The sequence below is a fragment of the Xyrauchen texanus genome, chromosome 46, assembly GCF_025860055.1.
Source record: "Xyrauchen texanus isolate HMW12.3.18 chromosome 46, RBS_HiC_50CHRs, whole genome shotgun sequence".
Classification (NCBI taxonomy): domain Eukaryota; kingdom Metazoa; phylum Chordata; class Actinopteri; order Cypriniformes; family Catostomidae; genus Xyrauchen; species Xyrauchen texanus.
In genome coordinates, this window is record NC_068321.1 from 2,072,416 (window position 1) to 2,091,006 (window position 18,591).

Genomic DNA, 18,591 nt, shown 5'->3' on the forward strand with positions numbered 1-18,591 from the left:
AAGCTAATTAAATTATAGGAAAATAGAGTAATTGTGTTAAATTATGAGTAGCAATAACAAGTCATAATAGCTAGTTTTATCTAATGATTTTGAGAACACACTACTAATAAATATAAATACTAAATTAAGGTTCCATGTTAATACAACTAAACATGTTTAGTTTTAGCTTGTGTAAAAAGTTAAGGTTCCATGTTAATACAACTCAACATGTTTAGTTTTAGCTTGTGTAAAAACTAAAGTGGTATAGGGCAACGGGTTTCCACGCGATTTGCGAGTTAAGTCAACTAATTCGGGTTAAGAGTGTATGGAGGGGAATTCACATGTTCATCCAAATCACAATATCTACATGGAACATAACCAAAACAACAAACTGTAGCTATAATCTGCTTAATGTCTGCATTCAGTCAGATTTACTGAATAGAAACTGTGTACCTGTCACTGTGTTCATAACTTGCATCAAGCCCGATATACCTTTTTTTTCTTCTTTTTTTAATAAATGAGTAATATCTCAAATAACCCCGCCCCTGTGATTGATCACATTTACTTGTCAGTTAGATGCCACTTCCTGTCTAAGTGGACAATCTTGGCCAGTTTTTACCGAAAGTCAAAGGTCTGGCTACACAAGACTACTTATGCAGTTCTTATTTGTGTGTTTAAAAACTGGCAAAAAGCAAAAACAGCTAAATAACAGGAATTTAAAGCATTTTGAAATGTCCAAAATAAGTACCTTAAGTCGTGAACCCTCTACATGTGTATCTCTCTGTCTCTCGGACCTGGCAAGATCAACCAGGTTGAGCTGGGAGGTTCTGACGTTGACTACTTCCCGTCCTGTCTCTTTAGATTCAAGCGTCATGGTGAAAACTGCATGGGAGCGAGATGATTCGCGGTTCATTGAGGTGGACGCCACTCTTCTGGTCCGCCATCCCATAGACAACACCTGCACAAATACATTATAGAAGTCACATAGTGTGTCCATGGACTTTTTTATATGAATGTATAAGGGAAAGTGTACATCTTATGTCCTATAGTCGTATGTTTTACAGGCTTTTAAAATCACCTTTTGGTCTGATAAATGAAAGAAAAAAAATGAAGCATATAATAAAGCATACAAATATTTAGAATTTTTAACAGCAGTTTCACACCTGATAGGCCTCTGCAGCAGAGGCTGCATATTTCTCCACAGCTCCTTCTACAAACACGCCTCTCTTGATGTCCTCTCGCAGGAACAGACTGGTGGAGACGCTGTCCAACAGGTCATAAATCTGCTCATAGATCTCGATAAATGAACACTTGCACAGGAAGCTCTTCATCCCACCAGACTGCAGACAAAACAGAAACCAGATCAAGTCATGTTACATATCCATTTTGAGGGAGGAGGATGATTGGACAATATCTGAAAAACAATTCTTTGATTTCTAAGTTTATATCAGTGAAACCGTTTGTACTTCTTTTTTGTGCTGTACAGTTTAAGAATCTATACACATTTTCCACTATTTTTGTGTTTTTTTTGTCTCTTGCCTTCAGACAGAAATGGTAACTTAATCAGTACAGTAGTCACCAAACATGGTACATGTTTAACAGGAAGTCAGCCATTTAGGATTTTCTGAAAATTGCAGACATCATGTGGCTGGCGCCAAATTTGTGCAACATCCTGCTAAGACATTTTAGATACTAAATTGCGAACGGATTTATGATATTTTGAATGTCGCACCGAAATACATTTATGTCTAAAAATGTAAAACAGGAAGTTCCTTCTGTGTGCATTGTATGATTTTGATGTAAATTCAGCTGTATATTTGGTAAAGGGAGCTGATCACATGTATTTGGCTATTATGAGTCACAGTCATAGCGCCACCAAATGGCAGCACGAAGTATGGCACTTGTAACAGACTGTGAAACAGCCATTCTATGTTTACATGAATTTCTTAAAAAATTCTTTAGAATAATACCAAGACACTGCTTATGTAAAATTGTAAAGGAAAATGTTATATTTTAAAATACTGTTGTTTATACTGTACAATTGTTATTATTCCTTTATTTGGGTGTTTTTGAGGCACTTGGCATGCTTGAAATTTTGCGCACACACACACACACGCACACACGTTGACATTAGGGTCGTATATGGGGGGCTTTTTAGCACCCACTTTAAAAAGGGCATGTAAGACGGCCTCTGTAGCACCCTCATTTTCTCCTACAGTCACCAAAATTGGTACATATGTATATATATATATATATAAATATTTATATATATTCTCATCAAGCCAGACAACTTTCATAATTTTATTTATTAGCTCCCACCAACAGGAAGTCGGGCATTTTTAAATTGTTTGGTATATTAAAGTCTCTGAACTTTTAAATACGCCTCATAAGTGATTCATGAGACTGTCACCACATTTAGACAATATTATGCCAAGACACTGTCAAAACGGTCAAAGACAGACATCTAGCACATGTTTTCATACACCAACAATTAAAAATAGCAGTGTAATAGCCGTAAAAAAGTGCCGTGAAAGAACATGCCAATGACACTGTTGTGCTCAAAACACCAAGACAGCAGCTGAATGACAGAGAATGGATTCTCCTCTTCAGAGATGTAACTTGACCCCACGCCTTTTAAAAGCGGCCTGAAATATGTTTCAAATGGTCAAAGACATCTGTCTGTGCATGTTTAACCCTCTGGGGTCTTAGGGTGTTTTGGGCCCTGGAGAAGGTAGGTCAAACCTTGACATTTGTGCTTTTTTCAGTTGCATAAAAACACATTAATGGCTAAAGTCTGATAACACTACATTCAGCACAAACTGGGCTAAAATAACATGTGAGCAACATGTATGTACAGGTTTGTATTTTTGAGAAAATAATGTTTATGCATGGTTTTTGAAAAAAATAAATTTTTATGTCATTGAAATAAAGCTATATAACACATACTATACATTTGTCCACAAGACTTTTGAGAACTGGATCTAGAGTTCTTGCTAGAAAATTATGTAAAAACATCCTGATCACTCAATTATACAAAACAATATAGTAATGTAACTTTTGTAAGACACTTTTAGTGTTAGAAAGGTCATATGCGAGGAGGCGTGAACAATAATGAATGATTGTAATTCCCATCTGAGGAGAAAAAAGACCCCCTCCCCTGGGCCTATCAATGAGTAATGTGACAGAAAGAGAATAAATATGAGGAGACTTAATTATCAAATCAAGTTTTAAGTTAAAAGTAATCTGACTATACATATTCTTTACATAAAGACTTTACTTAATTTTAGACCTACACTACCATTTAAAAGAAGTCTCTTCTGCTCACCAAGGCTGCATTTATTTAATCCAAAATACAGTAAAAACAGTGATATTGTAAACTGTTTTCTATTTGAAAATATTGTAAAATGCCATTTGTGATCAAAGCTGAATGTTTAGCATCATTACGGCTGTCTTCAGTGTCACATGATCCTTCAGAAATCATTATAATATGCTGATTTTCTAATATGGCCATATTTAAAGTGCATTTTACTCATTTAACCTGAACACACATTTGCAAGCAGAAGCTTTGTTGATGATAATGAGGCAGCATAAACACTAGTTAAAATATAATCTAAACATTCATATTATTTTTATATCATATTACATATCATATTTATATCATACAGCATACATATTTAAATACCTGCTTTAGCCGAAACAACATTTTAAAATGTAACTAAAACCTGACTATTAGGACATATTTCAAATTTCAATACTCTTGAATCCTGTCTGGCAAGTCTGGAAACAGTCCCACTAGTAAAATATGTACATGTTTATATAAAATAGCATGTCAACTAATAAAACTAAATGACTTACTCATCCGAAATTGTATCCTCAGCTGGATCAAGTCTCTCTTCAAAATACAAATGTTCATCGGAGTCCCGCTCTTCTTCTGAGGAAAATTGTAACTCTTCCTCACTATCCAGGAGTTTCCTTACTTGTGTATCGTGCAATCTTTCAAACGTGCAGAAAAGTTAATGACTTTGTTTTGCAGGCACAGTTGGGGGCATTTACCATTTGCTTTGATTGTCTCAGCACATTAACGTATGAATGGCGCGATCTGCTGGTGGGTATGATCACATTAGAGATAATTAGAGGAGCCAGGAGAAATTGTACATCTCTTTGTTTCAAACAGATTACATTGCAGGAGAATATATGTTTTAAATTTGAATTGTTTTATTTAAATGTTTTTAAGCTTTCTTTAAACATATGTTTCCAGTTTGTGTGATAAGTATTCGCGGAGATTCAGTTAATTTTTGTGACATGTTTCTAAAATATGCTCGCGAACCCAGAGACTGCTGACAGCTCACCCTTATTATTTTCTTTATTTTACAAAAGCACAAGGTTTGGTTGTTATTGTAAGTGTACACAAATAAAAGTAGACCCTTTATAGTCTTTAATGATGTCTTACACTTGCCTGTATGCCCCAAAATGACGGAGAATTTTATGTCGTTTCTGCTGTAATGACGAAAAAATCCAGCAGGATGCGCCGGCGCGTCCGTCGACCCCAAAGGGTTAAATACAAAAATTATTTAAGATAGTCCAGATGGGTCCCCTTTGGTGTTCAGGAATAGTGAGGCCACAGTAGGCCTTGTTTGTACTGCTCTCTCAGTTGACGAACTGAAGCACCAGTGGGCGGGACCAAGGGTGCCATGATTTTATGTAGCTGTTAAATGCTTTTGAGCTGTAGAGGGTATGAATTAACGTACCTCAAGTGACGTAGGGTAGTCGTGGAAATACAGAATCTAGCGTTTTCACAGCTTGGTTTCAGTAAATGCTTTCATTGCATTAAGGAATAATTTCTGAAATGTACAGTATGTTTTTATAGTAGAAAGACCTCATATGTCAAAATATCAAGGAAATTATATTTTCATGAACTGACCAATTTAAAAAAAATATTTTCTGGATATATAAACAATGCTATACCATTATTTAAATTGTATTAGGCTAATATTTAATTAAATTTGCCACACCCGCTCCACCTCTCGGTTGATGAGGAAAAATAGGTACTCAAAACTACGAGGAATCACACCACGCAGCTCATCTGAGAAATTATCCAACTCTGACGGACCTGCACACACAAACATACAAAATCCTTCACAAGACATGTACAAAATGTCATTACATTAACTAATAAACATCAAAGAAAGTGGCATCTACAAACAAATTATACTGATTTGTAGATTATGTATGAAGTCAGTTACCCTTAAATTCAAACAGGTGTTGTTCATACTTACTATGGACATGTTCCACTAATGTTTGACAAACACAAAAGTGTCAACACTCCATCTTAATTTTGAACACTATCTATTGTTTTATCGTTTACAAACTAACAAACAGTTTCTTGTTAAATGTTTTGCTTGAAAAGTACGCTGTGCTATCTCTCTATTTAATAAATGACACATATTTTATTTTGGAAATGGTGTATGACAGGGAAATCTTAAATGTACATTTTGCATTAAAGTGACTATTGTGGGATTTTTAGCAAGGTGTGACATTCAATATGCAATTTTTATCCCACCAAAACTGTTGTGTTGATTAGGGCTGGGTGATAAGACAATCTCGTTATCGAAGCATGTTGAGTAATTTTCAATATTTAGCCCATGTTCTTCATCTTGACTCACATTTCACATAGCTCAGTAATAATTTTTTCTCTCCCCAATTTGGAATGCCCAATTCCCAACTCCAAGTCTTTGTGGTAGCGTAGTAACTCACCTCAATCCAGGTGGCGGAGGAAGAACCTCAGTTGCCTCCATGTCTGAGACGGTCAATCCACGCATCTTATCACGTGGCTTGTTGAGTGCGTTACCGCACATCATTGGTTTGACCCACTGAAAAATTACGATCCTTCACTGAATGAGCGAGAATCAGGATCTGTTGACCGACTGAAGGAGAGGATGAGGTATGTCCGTTGTTCGTTTACTTCGTTGTCACTGAATCGCTTATAATAATTTTTAGGCTAATATTGTTGTCCTTTTTGCATAGTTATGCACAGCAGTTATGATAGCCAAGCTTTCTTATAATTTCTGGAAAGAACATTTATGATGCTTAAACACTGTTGAATTCTATTGGTAGATTTGTAGATATGCAAATTTTTATATAGTTTAATTAAACTTTATTCGGTTGTGAACGACTCAATGCACATATAAAACACATAAGAAAAGCTGATTTGCTGCCACCACCTGGTTAAGGTGTGATTTACATAAATTGTCACTTAAAGAATCAGTGAACAAATCTGAATAACAGACAAAGAAACTTAATCTAGAGATAATTCACTCCACAAAATAAATGACATTTATAGTAGTAATAAGTTTGTGATGTTTGATATAATATAAAACTATAGAAGTTGTGAGATGATTGATTCATGTTCTATAAATTATTAGTAAATGGAGAGCAAAAAGGAATGATTAGGACAGATGAAACATACTACCAATAAATAGTTACAATAATATGTGGTTTGTCTATTCTTCAAGCGATTTCATTTATTTTAATAACTTTATAAATGTTTATTATAGAAAAACCATCTTTGAAAATGGTTGGAATATATTAAATGTGCGTATGTTATAGTGTCATTGGGGGCCGATCCTAGAATCGCCCCTGGTTTATATTATTATATTTTGTTTAAAAAAACAATTAGTACTGAGAATTTTCTGCATTGAGACATTTAATAATTTTTTAATTATTATACAGTTATCTGGGCTTCCAGAGCCCTTCAAATGTCAAACGCTTCCAAGTAAATTAATGCACACATGACAAGGCTAACATGAATAATCACTGATTCTAAGGTCATTTTATGCTCTTCCTCCAACAAAAAACGTAAATACGGCTCCGCTGCTGAAAAGAAATCCTAGGGGAAAGACTGTAGACAACTGGGTGTGTGTCGCTAAAAACATAAGCAGTTCAGCATAGTAGTACAGAAATCTAGCTAACTTAATTACAGTCATGAAATCAGCCATGTATGAAGTATTAGCTAGCTAGCGGCTACCTAGCTTATTAAACCAGTAATGAGGCTAGGTAGTTGCTAACTAGCTATTCAGCTAATATGACATCCTTGTGTACCAAACAAGACAGCACAGACAATGCAACAGCTATCGACTGAACACAACAGCATCTCAGACATCAACACCTTTGCTGTTTATTTATGAACCATTCCGTTAAATGGGTTTTCATGATCCATAGCACATCACGTCTGCTCCTCACACTCGCGTTCTTGATGTGCACATCCACTGTTGTTGTTTTTTCCACCGATTTATTGTATTAAGCATGATTAAATCTTCTAACGCTACTTTGTGACAGCAATTGCTCAATTGTGAGAGTTGCCTCCTTGTACAACCACTAATTAATGCAAATAATTCCAGATACTTGCTCATACTGTACGTTTAGTATGCGCAGTTAGAAAAATCTGGCCACACATGTTCAGTGTTCGAGCACTTTGCTGATGACAAAATTTGCATCACGCATGCAGATGCCTAGCGATGAAGTGTACTTTGGGCTTTAGGCTACTGCTATTTCGTCATGTATGGGTCACATAGCTGACACACTCTGGGCCAAAACCAGGAATATCATTGTCGGAAACTTGAAAATCTTGCAGAAAAAATTTATGACCATGAGGAGAGTCAAACATCCACTGAAGATATTGAAATTGCACAGTAGAGATGTCACACGCCTTATGTAGAATTACATAATCTTGAACTTCACATTAAAAGGCATCTTAGCCTGTGGAGTTTTCTTGTAAGAAATAAGTTAAGGACATGTGATGCAAATCTAGTCATCAGCAGAATGCACATGGACCACGCTTCTTTGAACACACATGGACCTGGAGTTATTTGCAGTAATTAGTCAGTCCAGAAAGTGGCAACAATCACATCTGAACCATTGCCATCACGAAGAAGCACTCGCTGCTAAACATCAGGAGATAAAAGGTAAAAACAACAACAGTGGCTGTGCAAGTCAAGAGTGCATGTGTGACAGGGTCAGAAGATACCTGCTTTTGTATAACTCGAGTCTGAATGAATATAATTTTTTTTAATCTAATCTCCTGAAGAGAAATAGTCTGGTGTCTCATAGAAGTCGTAGCGCAGTACCTGGATGGAAGACCTCCTGGGAAAAACTAAGTTTACTGCTGGAAGAGGTATTATGGAGGCCAGCAGAGGGTGCTCAACCTGCGGTCTGTGTGGGTCCTAACGTCCCAGTATAGTGATGGGGACACTATGCTGTGAAAAGGTACCGTCCTTCCGATGAGACATTAAACTGAGGTCCTGACACTCTGTGGTTTTTAAAAATCCAAGGACACTTCTCGAAAAGAATAGGAGTGTAACCTGACCAAATTCCCCCATTGGCCCTTATCAATCATGGCCTCCTATTAATCCCCATCCATTAATTGGCTCTATCTCTCTCCTCTCCACCGATATCTGGTGTGTGGCGAGCATACTGGCGCACTATGGCTGCCGTTGCATTATCCAGGTGGATGTTGCACACTGGTGGTGGTTGAGGAGAGTCCCCTGTTCACTGTGTAAAGCGCTTTGAGTGTAGTGTCAGAAAAGCCTTATATAAATGTAACATTCATTCATTCATTTACTCAAAAAACAAAGAAAATTGTATTGGAGAGAGATGTCAGCACATACCCAGCATGGTGAAGGTCTTTCCTGAACCCGTCTGCCCACTGAAACGCAAACAAAAACATCATGAACATCACGCCTCAGCTACAAGCACTTCACCTTGAAAGAAGCTGAGAGATGCAGGAACTCACTATGCAAAAATGGTGCCGTTGTATCCATTCATGCATGCCTCAACTATGTTTTTAGCCACATTGGAGAAAACCTCCTCCTGTAGAAAACACAGAGAACAGCAATGAGATGGTTTTTCAAGAACTCTTCACCCAGAGAAGATGAATTTTAGGACAGTGTAAAACTGGACTCTCATTGTTTTTTTTTTTTTTTAAATCATGACTTTTTTTTTTGCATTTACCAAACCTAGGAATAAATACAGTGGCAAGAAAAAGTATGTGAACCCCTTTGAATTACTTTCATTTAAGTATAAATTTGTCTTAAAATGTGCTTTGATCATCGTAGTTACAATAATAAACAAACACAATCAGTTTAAATTAATAACAAAAAAAATATTTTATTGTTCTTTTACATATTGAAGACGTCATTCAAACATTCAGTGTAGGTTGGATAAAGTATGTGACCGCCAATGTTAATGATGTCAACAAAAGCTAATTTGAGTTAGGAGTTCGTAAACCCAGCATCTAAAAAACACAAAATTTGTATAGAAACACCAGACTTGAGTAATCCGATGGCTAAATTGTCGGGGAGGCTCTCGTAGTTGTACATGGACTGTTTGAGTTTAGATGGACAGATGGTAGTTGGCACTGTTGTGCACGGGGTTAATGTGCACGTTTTTACTTTTCCATTTGTTTGGTTCTGGGGGAAGTTCGGGTTTTGATGGTTGCACCACTGTTGGGATGTGGTCTTTATAATTTTATTTTTGACACAATCAATTTTTTCTAATGTCAAAATGGCAAGTATTAATATGAGTGGATTGTCTGTCTCCATGTGGAATGTGAATGGGTTGGGGCACACCATAAAAAGAAGGAAGGTTATTTCTCTTCTTAAACGTAAGTAATATGAGATAATGTTTCTTCAAGAAATGCATCTTTCCTTGCAAGAAGCTGAAATATTTGGGAAGATATGGGGTGGACATGTTTTCTTTAGTGCTGGCTCAGCAGGGGAGTCATTACACTCATAAGTAAGCATCAACAATTAAAATGTCACAAACAGATTAAAGAAATTAGGAAGAGTCATAATTGTTTTAGCAGAAATTCTGGCTCAACGTTTGATTTTGGCTAACATTTAAGCACGTAACGCTGATGACCAGGGCTTTTTTCTTTAAGGGATGTTGCAAGCCGCTGGCACCCCTCATGGTATATTGTTGGAACGAGACTTTAATCTATTGATGGACTCAGTCCCTGATCATAGTGTAGCAAAAGTGTGCAAGCCCCCTAGAACAACATTGATGCTTCACGGAATGTGTAAATATCCCTCATTTCATCGGTTGTTGTCTATTGGAAACATTTTAGGCTCAGATCACGTCCTGGTGAGTTTAGAGGTGTTGCCACATACAGAGAAAAATAAATCATATAGTTGTCTCTTTAATGTATCCATTTAGCAAAATCCTGAATTCCAACAAATGTTAAAGGCTGAAATCAATGTTTATATGGAGATCAACTGGTCCTCGGTATACTCTGTGGGCATGGCTTGGGAGGGTGGTTCTTAGGGGTCAGATCATACAGTATGCCTCATTCACCAAAAATTTGAAAGCACGATAACTTGTGGAGTTGAAAGGAAATATTAAAAGGGCAGAGGCGAGCGCCGAATGTCGTCTGATGGCCTCGGAGAATTGACCCGATTGAAATAAAGATATAATACTATTTTGTCACGGAAGGTGGAGTTCTGGCTATTCAGGGCAAGACAGTCATACTTTGGAGTCGGGTGACAAAGCAGGGAAGTTTTTGGCTAGATATATAAAGAAGAGAGTCTTTTTTTACCATTCCCTCAGTGAAATCTGCTGATGGTGAAATATTTACTTCGGCCAGTAATAATGCTATCTTGATCTCTAGAATTCCACGTCTTCGTCTACTGATGAAGACATTAGAAACTTTGTGGAACCATTAGAACTCCCTAAACTGACAACAGAGAAAAAAATTATCTTGATTCTGAGATAAACTTGAATGAGTTTGGCAAGGTAATTAAGGATTAATTTCAGATTATTTTAATCTGGAAGGGGCATCCGGCAGGGTTGCCCTCTTTCCCCATTATTGTTCTGTCTTGCCCTGGAACCATTAGAAGCTGCAATAAGAAAGGAAGATGATTTTCCAGGGGTGCTGGATGGAGGTATGGCACATAAGCCTTTACTTTACACAGATGATCTTTTATTATTCGTCTCCGACCCCACTAGATATATGTCTTGCCTCAACAGAATTATTAATTCCTTTTCTAAGTTCTCAGGATACATTGTGAATTGGTCTAAAACCAAAGCTATGTCTCTGACAGCATACTGCCCAGTAACAGCTTTTCAGCCGGGCAACTTCCAGTGGCCCAAACAGAGCATTAAGTATTTGGGCATTTTATTCCCAGCTAATTTGTCTGATGAGTTCATTTTCACCCCTTAATAAAAAGGTTTGAGCGATGTGGGCAGGTGGGCTTCATTACATTTAACTATGATTGGTAGGGTTAATGTTATTAAAATGAATTGGATTCCAAAATTCAACTTCCTGCTAAAATCTCTCCCTGTAGATGTCACCCTTTCTTATTTCAAGCAATTTGATAGCATAGCAAAGTCCTTCATTTAGAATGGTAAGATTACCAGATTACATTACATTTATGCATTTGGCAGATGCTTTTATCCAAAGCGACTTACAGTGCATTTATTACAGGGACAATCCTCCTGGAGCAACCTGGAGTTAAGTGCCTTGCTCAAGGACACAATGGTGGTGGCCGTGGGGATCTTCTGATTAACCACCACCCACACAGATTACATTTCAATAAATTAGCTTTTGGAAAAGGTCATCAGGCATCAGTATATTACTCCCTGTTTATTCAGAGTCTGGGGACAGAGCTTCAATTTATCTCAAGAGATTATGGGAGAAAGATTTAAACTTGGTATTGGAGGAGGGAGTGTGTGCTAGGATTTAAAAAAAACGTCAAGTCTGCACCTAGAGATGCAAGGGTGTGTCTGATGCAATTTATGATTTTACACCAATTCTATTGGACGCCCTCTAGATTGTAAAGGCTTGGTCTTAAAGACACACCCACCTGCTGACAATCCCAAAAAGAAGACAGAGACACAACCCATGTTTTTTTGGTGTGTTAAGATCCAAGAATTTTGGTTGAGGGTTTATTGTATGTGTGATGTTTTGGGCAATCAAATTTAATTTTGCCCCAGACTCCGTATTATAGGTGATGGGATGGTCATTAATATAGGGGATGGGTACATAAAAGAATTGGTTCCTGGTTGTTGTTATGATCGGACAGATCATCCTTAGGGGAAAGGAAGTCGGCTGGAGCGCCCTCGTTCAAGGAGTGGTGCACGGAGATGGGCAGGGTGGCAGCATTTGACGGGATGACATATAGAAGGCTGGGCGACATGTGTTTATTTAATAAAGAAATGTCGCTTGACTTCTTGGAGGGCTCTCGGGGGGATCCAGTGGACAAAGATAGACAATGTTAAATGTGTGTGCGCGTTCTTACAGTTTTGTTTTTTATTTGTTTTGTTTTTTTGAAAGTATAATATTTTTATACTTTTAGAGAGTTTTTTTTGTAAAAATATTTTTAGAGAGTTTTGTTTTTACAAACTAGGATTTTGTTTGGGCAAGTTTATAGTTTGTAATTGCGGGTGGGGGTGTTACGTCCAGAGACGTATTCAAATGGTTGGTTTTAACAGTGTTTTCTTTAATGTGTTTTTGTGTGCTTTTTCGTGTGTTTCTTCCTGTTTTCCCTTTGGATCCTCCTACTCCATCTCAGGTAGCTGATTGTCTTCAGCTGTGCCTGCTTACCAGCCCAGGCAGAGGTAGCATAAAAGCAGAGAAGAAACTGCCAGAGAGAGAGAAATGTTGCCACAAGCGCTTTCTCCAGAGTGTTGTCTTTGGCCTGCTCAGCTTGTTGTAGCAGATTCTAAATTAGTTGTTGAACACGATAACTTCCTAACGATCTACTTTGGGTATTGTATCCCTGTAGCACTATTCACATGAAGGACGACAGGAAACACGTCTTCCCCACAAGGTAAGCTTTTTAATTCACGTTCCACTTTACGCTATAACTTTAACACACACAACACAATAACAGCGCACTGGGTTAGTCTGTCATCTTCTCCCCTCGAGGCCCACTCGCTGCCCTTTTATGCCACTCTCCCCGTGCTCACTGAAATTAGAGACAGGTGTTAGACATAATTTAGCCCAGGTGTAAGCGCCCTTACCGCTTTTCTCTCCCGGACGGGCGCTTGACCACGCCCCCGCTGCCACAATCCCTATCTTTGTTTGACTGTTGTAAGTGTCTAACATGTGTTATTATGTTTATTTGGAGGCTGTAGGGAGGTGGGTGCCATTTTTGTTGTACTCCGTTTTTTCCTGTTTTGAGGCCAGGAAGGGAGCTAGATTATTATTGTGTTATTTATTTTCTTTTCTTTGAAGAGTGATAAGAGGTTTACTACTTCAGTTAGGTTTGTTATTTTGGCCTTGCCCTCTCCTGAAGCCATTGCTTCCCTTTTCTTGTTTACTCTCAATACCTTGTCCTTATTTTTTTGTAATAATAAAGACCTTAACAGTAATTTGTTTGATTGTGGTGCTGTGGCAGGGCTCAGACTAACCATTTTTTTGTGGAAAAAAATCTTGGATGATAGTTATCAGAGATCACTAAGATGCTTGAATTTTTTTACATCGTAAAAAAAGAAACAACAGGAGTTTAATAGTAGTTCACTATTAAACTCATGGATATGTTTAATAGTGAAAGAGCATTTCCACATGCACAAAGCAACGAGAGTTTAAAGGATTGGGACTAAACTGCTGTGTGGCCACAAGAAAGCCACTTGTTAACGAGGCTAATCTGAAAACAGTCATTTGAAAGTGGAGCAATAGAATAAGGATATGTGGTCTGAGTCCACATTTACCCTATCCCAAAGCACAATTCTGAACGCACAGATCTTGAGACATGTTTTCTACGTTTCAAACCACGTTTAACTTGATGCAGCGACCTTAATATGCTGTGTTTATGTTGCAACGCAACCAAAGCACTCAAAGTGTTTATCAGACGCATTTACATTGATGCATCCTAAGAAAGCCATTATAATAAATATGTGTCTTTACTAATTCAAATGCAAAATAGATTGCTATGGAAGGTAGGCCAATGATGGGATTATGTTCAATAATATGGAAATTAATATATTGCCTTCTAAAGCCACTTTTTTTATCAATGCTTTACTTGTCTGCCACAATGTAATGCATTTTAATGAATTATTATTTTTTTATATTATTTTTATAATTATTTAAAATAAGCAATTTAATTAATTGATAATCATGTCTTTCCGATTCCAAGCCGGTCCGTTTTGTTGCCAGCGGAGCAGGCAATAACGTCAAAGCTGCATGTGAACATGTAATTGGCGTGGAAGATCTTCACTGTGAAGAATACATAAAGTTCGCAATTTGTAATGATTGTAAGGCTAAAGTAAACCGCGGGGGAACCACCAAAATAACGTTCGGAACGACAAACCTAATTTAGACACTTAAAACACCCTCACCCAGCTGAAAATGCCCATTTTAAAAAAGAAGCTAAAAAAAGGGAAAGCGGCTAAAGCTAGCCAGAACTCAGAGCCAGCCACAAGTCAGCAGCCTCGCCTATCATTCCTTGGTACAAGCAGCGAAAATACCGTGTCCGATATTAAAATCAGTGCAACACACATTGCTAAAGGTATTGTTGATATGGCTTCGGGATATGAAATTAAATTCTTCCATCCGTGTGTGTGTTATTTATTTTCGCCGGAGCACCACCTGAGTCTTCTCCTCCCATCTACCAGCGATGCTTGATTCAACTTCCAGCGTCTACTGCCTGCGCAGATATCAACAGAGCAGCTGGGTTTTGGTTGCCAGGTTGAGGTCACAAATTATTAGAAATTTGTATGATGTGTAGATTGTGTGAGTAGGATGCGTTTCATACAATATCTGGCAACTGGACAACCTTGGAATAATATATTTATGTGATTATTCATATAACGTGGTTTGGGCCATACAAATTACGGGAGTTTCCCGGGAGAAATAAAAAAAAAAAAAATGAGGGGGCGGGAGATGGGTGTGAAATACGGTAGACTCCTGGGATAACCGGTACACTGCAAAAAATGATTTTCTAGACAAGTATTTTTGTCTTGTATTCCTGTTAAATTATCTAAACTTTCTTAAAACACGATTTATTTACTTGTCAAGCAAAATGGGATAAGATATTAAGTCTTGTTTTAAGATAAATCTGACTAAATTTAGTGAACTTTAGACTCAAAACAAGAAAAAAAATCTGCCAATGGGATAAGCAAAATAAACTTGTTTTCCTTTTAAATTAAGTTTATTTTGCTTACCACATTGGCAGATTTTTTTTTCTTGTTTTGAGTCTAAAGTTCACTAAATTTAGTCAGATTTATCTTAAAACAAGACTTAATATCTTATCCCATTTTGCTTGACAAGTAAATAAATCGTGTTTTAAGAAAGTTTAGATAATTTGACAGGAATACAAGACAAAAATACTTGTCAAGAAAATCATTTTTTGCAGTGTAGTGTTGACAGTTATGGTTACAAGCCGATCCCGAAGCAGCAATCAGTTTTACAACTGCTATTTGGACATCTAACGTAAGCTTAATGTCAATGTTGAGCGTATTGGACAAGTCAGTTTTGTTCATAGGCTTGTAATCTTTGGAATTGTTTTGTTTGACGAATAATAAAGAGAAAAAGGTCAATTTATAAAAAGTGGAAAATTACATCTGTTATGTTATATAAAGCAACTCATTTGCAGTTAATTGTTATTTCTGCCTATTTTGAGAGTTGTTTAAGTGAGAGAAGATCCTGTAAACTTAAAGCAGTTTGGGGGAAATTGTAATGTTTAATAATTTGTTTTATTATGAAAATAAAATTTAGCATTGAAGAAAGGTAGATTTTTGTTTGTATATGCGGTCAATAATAGTAGTAAGAAAATCGAAGAAGGGGAAAAAAAAATCTGTATCGGCAGGTCACACTTCTAAAAGAAATAAAAATCGGAATCGGCCAAGAAAATTGATTAATTAATTTACAGCCCTAGTGTCTACCCATTTGTGAAAATTACAATTCAGCATTGTGTATATAACGGTTTAAACGTACACCTTATACAATACCACAATGACACAGCATTTGCATTGTAATAATTCAAGAAATATTTATGCTGTGAAAACATTGTTTTTGCTTTGGCTTGTCACACTCTCAGCATTTTAATGCCCACTTCGATTTTTCGCAAACCACTTTTTTCCTATTCAAACAAATAGAGGAAAATCCACTGGATTTAACATTAATTAAACTCCCGCACCTCCTGAGGTGGTTTGAAATTATTTGCAGTGCTCACAAATAAGAAAAACTGTTTTCAGACCACTGACATAGAGAAAAAAATTCTTCATATGCATCAATGAATATCAGCACACGTCTTATGTTTTCCGTTAAAAAGAGGACACTGAGACTTGTAATGTTTGCTCATCAAGAAGTGGACAGTTAACACTGCTCAGGCTCACAATCAAACATCACCATAAGCTGAATTAACATGACATTCAAAGCCTTAATATATTCATACAATAATGTACATATGAAATGTACAATTCCTTTACTTATACACTATCCACATGAACATGAGCTATCGTAAGTGAACTTATTGAATTGCCAATTCACAAACTACTCCGTTTACGCAGCAAATCATTTTGCATAGTGCTCTGCGCAGGCTCTTCTCACATTCAGAAGTGCTTACTCGCTTTGCTCCGTGATCGCACCAAACTTAAAGAATTCTTAGCACAAGTGTATTGCTGAAAATATTTTGTTAGAAAATTCCATGACTTTTCCAAAACAGTTAACTAACAGACATTTCCAGGCCTGGAAAACACAGTTTCAAAATTGCATGACTTTTCCAGGATTTCCATGACCGTACGAACCCCGATTACTTACAGAAAGACTGTGTTCTCTTAATAATTCCCTGCAATATCATGCTTAGCTTATACATTTCCATCAGACTGGTGAGATCTCATCAGTGTGCACCAATCAGAATGGAAAATTAAAAAAAATTAAAAAAGAAAATTAAAAAAAAATAGGTCCTATCACAATTTTCTTGCACTTGGGATACAGGGCTACTGCATAACAAGAGTTTAAAATTCTGATCCTGGTATGTCCAGAACCCTGATCAAATTCTCACCTGACTCGTGTTCATGTCAGCGACATGGTCGTAGGTGAATGTACGAGGCTCAGGTTTACAGTGCAGTCTGATGTTGTGAGGTGATGTCACCGTCAGGCACAGACTGTGATCGCCATCTGTCATCAACCCAGTGCCTTGAGTCAAGGGCCGAACCCGCACAAACACCTTGATGGCATCTCCATCACTGCAGCACACAGAGAGAGGAGGTTAAAAGTGAAAATGTGTCACAGACATCTTTGATACTTCTAGGGCTGCAACTAATGATTAATTTTGATCATTACGATTATTTCTTTCAATAATCAGATTTAAAACAATGTATTTCCTGCATTTTATTCAAATGTCTTATATATATTTTTAAACACACACACACACACACACACACATATAAAAGAGCATAAGGATTAGGGTTGTGCCGATGGACGATATCATTGTCCATCGTGATGGCTGACAAACATCACGATGTAGAGCCACCATCGTGATGCCACGCCCCCTTTTGCGAGTCTTGCTAGTGTGACTCACTAATCCTAGTCTCTTTAATAGTTAACCTAAAAACTTTGCAGGGATTGCTCTGTAAATTAAATTGAGAATATAACTAATGCATATATGCTATTTTAAATACTGTAGTATATGCCAGAGACGTGACGTGTTAGTCTGTGAAAATACCGTGTCAGGCAGGCTACACAAATATTGATCTTGACATTGTTAGCTTCTTGTCTTTTTTTTACATGTCTTACACTGTACATTTAGATTAAAATATTTTATGTTGTAGGCTACAAGAAAATAGCCTTTATTAATTATTAGTAGTTGTAGTGTCTCAGAAAATCTTGCTCATTGTCACATAGCTCTTGTATACACTGAAGCGGCAGTTTAAGATAAACCCAGACCAGCGAACGTCAAATAACTTTTGTCTGGTTAATACTTTTAAAGAAAAATTTCCTTGGCCATAAATCCATAATGTCAAATCAAATGAAAAAAACAAGGTGAATATGAATAACACACATTTATTAAAACATAGAAGAACAACAAATAAAGAACAAGAAAACGGGAACAACACTCAGACCGAAACTCGGCATTAACATTTCACTTATAATTAGCAGCACAATTAACTTCAGCACAGGCTACAAAATAAATTATGTTATTGAAATATTGTAAAGTATGAACTACACAAATGAACGTTTAAAAATAATATGCAAAATCGAATAGCTCCCCAACAGACGGAAACATGCGTAAAGAAGTCTAATATCTTTCACCAAAGACCATGTTTAAATTTCGATGTTTCTGGCCAGAAATACCAACATATCCAGCACGTGCAGGCAAGGTGGCATATTCTGCTGGATGGCGCACACGCAAGTGGTCATGAAGATTGGTCGTCTGCCCATCTTTTGCGCGGATCACACATGAGCAGATCTTGCACAAAACTTCGGACGGGTCCCTTGGCTGTCCACTCTCATCAGGTCTAAATCCAAAAAATTGCCGTATAGGCGAAGTAGTACCCTTTTTGCAACCAACGCCATTGTGTAAACTCGACGTGGAAGGAAGCTTTTTTTTTTTTTTCTTACGTGCAATATATTACAAAGCCCGGATGAGTAGGCTACTAATTAGTTGGGCTAGTAAA

At 37.1% G+C, this 18,591-nt stretch overlaps 1 protein-coding gene across 1 annotated transcript in view; it reads right to left on the bottom strand.

The window, feature by feature from the left end:
- LOC127638005 (kinesin-like protein KIF15-A) overlaps positions 1-18,355 on the bottom strand; it is a 171,737-nt gene extending 153,382 nt beyond the window's left edge. Inside the window, 7 exon segments of the mRNA XM_052119362.1 lie at positions 728-937; positions 1,143-1,319; positions 4,992-5,089; positions 8,643-8,680; positions 8,768-8,844; positions 16,977-17,160; positions 18,273-18,355. Coding sequence (XP_051975322.1) covers positions 728-937; positions 1,143-1,319; positions 4,992-5,089; positions 8,643-8,680; positions 8,768-8,844; positions 16,977-17,160; positions 18,273-18,355 — 867 coding nt within the window.
- Positions 18,356-18,591: the final 236 nt, after the last annotated feature.